General features: G+C 41.5%; 1 protein-coding gene across 1 annotated transcript; it reads left to right on the top strand.

The window, feature by feature from the left end:
• The first annotated feature begins 211 nt into the window (after positions 1–211).
• Positions 212–1,042, top strand: LOC139565677 (olfactory receptor 52P1-like). Its single transcript, XM_071386206.1, has one exon. It carries the CDS (start codon positions 212–214, stop codon positions 1,040–1,042), a length of 831 nt encoding a protein of 276 aa, XP_071242307.1.
• The last annotated feature ends 1,971 nt before the right edge of the window (positions 1,043–3,013 follow it).

The raw sequence follows: 3,013 nt of genomic DNA, 5'->3' as shown, positions 1-3,013 counted from the left end.
GCTCACTGTTTTCATGATAGGTCGAAATATGCACTAAAGCTGCACTAATATCTGTTTTATTATTTTGGTTGCAGGTATTGATTTAACCTCCCAAGTGCTGGAATGGGAATGGAATTTGGAACCTTCAGAAATTTCTCCCATTCAGAATTTTATTTCATTGGATTTACGAAGGCTCCTCTTCATTCCTTTCGTTTTCGGCTTCTGTTTCTTAATGACTACCAATATTGCTCTGGTATTTACTATTGCGAAACAGAAGACTCTCCATTCACCCATGTATGTGCTGATAGGTTCCATTGCTTGTATTGACACCTTAACTCCCTTTTGGATTGTTCCCAGAATGATATTCAGTTTTGCCACTGGGATTAATGTTTTTCCTCAAGGATTATGTTTGTTGCAGATGTGGTCTGTTCACTACACTTGCAGCTTTCAGTCCTCTGTTCTGTTTGGGATGGCTGTTGACCGGTATTTTGCCATTTGTATGCCATTGCGCTACAATGTCGTCATGAGCTACAATAACTGTCGAATAGCTAGCCTTGTGATTATAATCCGTAACTTCATTATAATAACAGCCATGGTTGCCCTTGTTGGGACTCTAACATTTTGCTCATCCAATGTTTTATATCATACTCACTGTGAACATCAGTTAGTGGTTACATTGGCATGTGGGGACACAAGTAAAAACTATTTGGCAGGTTTGATCAGTTTCTGTGTGCCCACAGTTGACTGTGTTGGCATTGCATTGTCATATATAGCCATTTTTGTGGTCATATTCAGATCAGCAGCAGGAGAGTCTCGTTCTAAAGCCATCCATACGTGCAGTACACATTTAATGGGCATCTGCATCACCTACTCTGCTTCTATGACAGCATTCATGGCTTACAGGGTAAAACATACCATTAGCCCTGATTTACGTATTTTTATCAGCTTGTTGTATCTCCTTCTTCCTGGTCTTTGTAACCCATGGATTTATGGCCTCAGAACTAAGGAGATAAAGGTGCACATGGTCAAATTTCTCAAGTGTGGAAGAGTTGATCCTTTGTGATGTGTGATCTGGTGCATCAAATCAAATCAAATGTTATTGGTCACATACACGTGTTTAGCAGATGTTATTGCGGGTGTAGTGAAATGCTTGTGTTTCATCATACAGTATATAAAAAGTTGAATATAAATTGGTAAGCAATTAAACATGTCTTCATTAACTATATGTAATAATGTCGTTCATTTTGCAGAATCTAAACTATGGATAGGCTACTGGCAGCCCCCCGGGGGGATACTCAGTCGGGGTCTCAATTTACTGTTTAGAGTTGGAATATTAGAATACACAAGATGCAATTTTGAAATTTGGTTGTGCATCGTCAGTTTTTCTCTTGTTATGTCAGTTGCTGACAGTAATTCATTTTTTTTATTGAACCTTTATTTAACTAGGCAAGTCAGTTAAAACCAAAGGTTTTCAATGGGGTTCAAATCCGGAGACTGAGATGGCTGAGATCAACATTTTGCGATGGCCATCTCCGTCTCCGGACTTAAGCCATATTGAAAACCTGTGGTTTAAATAGAAGAGGGCAGGTCATAAGTGCAGACGAAGAATATCAAAGAAAGTGGGTGTCTACAGTACTGTATGGATGTAAAACCGAAACTGAACATTGTTAGATTCTTTACAGGTACAGTACAAATGTTTTAATCAAGATTGGTTGATTTCACTGGGAGTGTCACTGTAAATTCTTCTGATGGTTAATTTCAACCCTGTGGCTTTTGGCACTGCTTGAAAATACATTTATAACATCATACTCGTTTTATTATTGGCTTTTGTTATACTTTTTCTTGTTTTGCCATAAGAGATTTCTCTAATAAACACAGTTGGATACCAGATTACCACTTTATTGTCTCCATCTGTAGTAAATGAACCTGTACTATGAGTTGCATTACTCTAAGAGGGACACAAATGTTGAGAGATATATTATACTGAAAGTACAGTCAAAACAGCAGCATGAGGAGGATATCTGAGGACATTTCCCCAGAGAAGTTGCTGCATCATGTGCTTATGCAGGCCTGCACTTATGTCATCAGAGGCACCTCAAACAGCTCAGCACACTGTCACCTTAAGAGTCACCTTAGCATTGCAACATACTGTAGTAGGCATAGGCATTTCCATGTAACATAACCCATGAGCACCAACATGTGAAATCAAATTACATCAAATTATATTTGTCACATGTGGCATAAACAACAGATGTACAGATGTACATTGTTATACTAATTTCCGCGACGCTTATAAGGCCCTCCCCCGCCCCCCTTTCGGAAAAGCTGACCACGACTCCATTTTGTTGATTCCAGCCTACAAACAAAAACTCAAACAACAAGCTCCCGCGCTCAGGTCTGTTCAACGCTGGTCCGACCAATCTGAATCCACGCTTCAAGACTGCTTCGATCACGCGGATTGGAATATGTTCCGCATCGCGTCCAACAACAATATTGACGAATATGCTGATTCGGTGAGCGAGTTCATTAGGAAGTGCATTGACGATGTCGTACCCACAGCAACGATAAAAACATTCCCAAACCAGAAACCGTGGATTGACGGCAGCATTCGCGTGAAACTGAAAGCGCGAACCACTGCTTTTAACCAGGGCAAGGTGACCGGAAGCATGACCGAATACAAACAGTGTAGCTATTCTCTCCGCAAGGCAATCAAACAGGCTAAGTCTCAGTACAGAGACAAAATCGAGTCGAAATTCAACAGCTCAGACACAAGAGGTATGTGGCAGGGTCTACAGTCAATCACGGATTACAAAAAGAAAACCAGCCCCGTCGAGGACCAGGATGTCTTGCTCCCAGACAGGCTAAACAACTTTTTTGCCCGCTTTGAGGACAATACAGTGCCACTGACACGGCCCCCTACCAAAACCTGCGGGCTCTCCTTCACTGCAGCCGAGGTGAGTAAAACATTTAAACGTGTTAACCCTCGCAAGGCTGCAGGCCCAGACGGCATTCCCAGCCGCGTCCTCAGAGCATG

This window comes from Salvelinus alpinus, chromosome 1 (assembly GCF_045679555.1).
Source record: "Salvelinus alpinus chromosome 1, SLU_Salpinus.1, whole genome shotgun sequence".
Classification (NCBI taxonomy): Eukaryota; Metazoa; Chordata; class Actinopteri; order Salmoniformes; family Salmonidae; genus Salvelinus; species Salvelinus alpinus.
This window is presented reverse-complemented; position numbering and strand designations above follow the sequence as displayed.

Excerpts from the sequence above, each read along its gene's own strand:
- LOC139565677 (XM_071386206.1), top strand. The coding sequence starts at position 212 with ATGACTACCAATATTGCTCTGGTATTTACTATTGCGAAACAGAAGACT.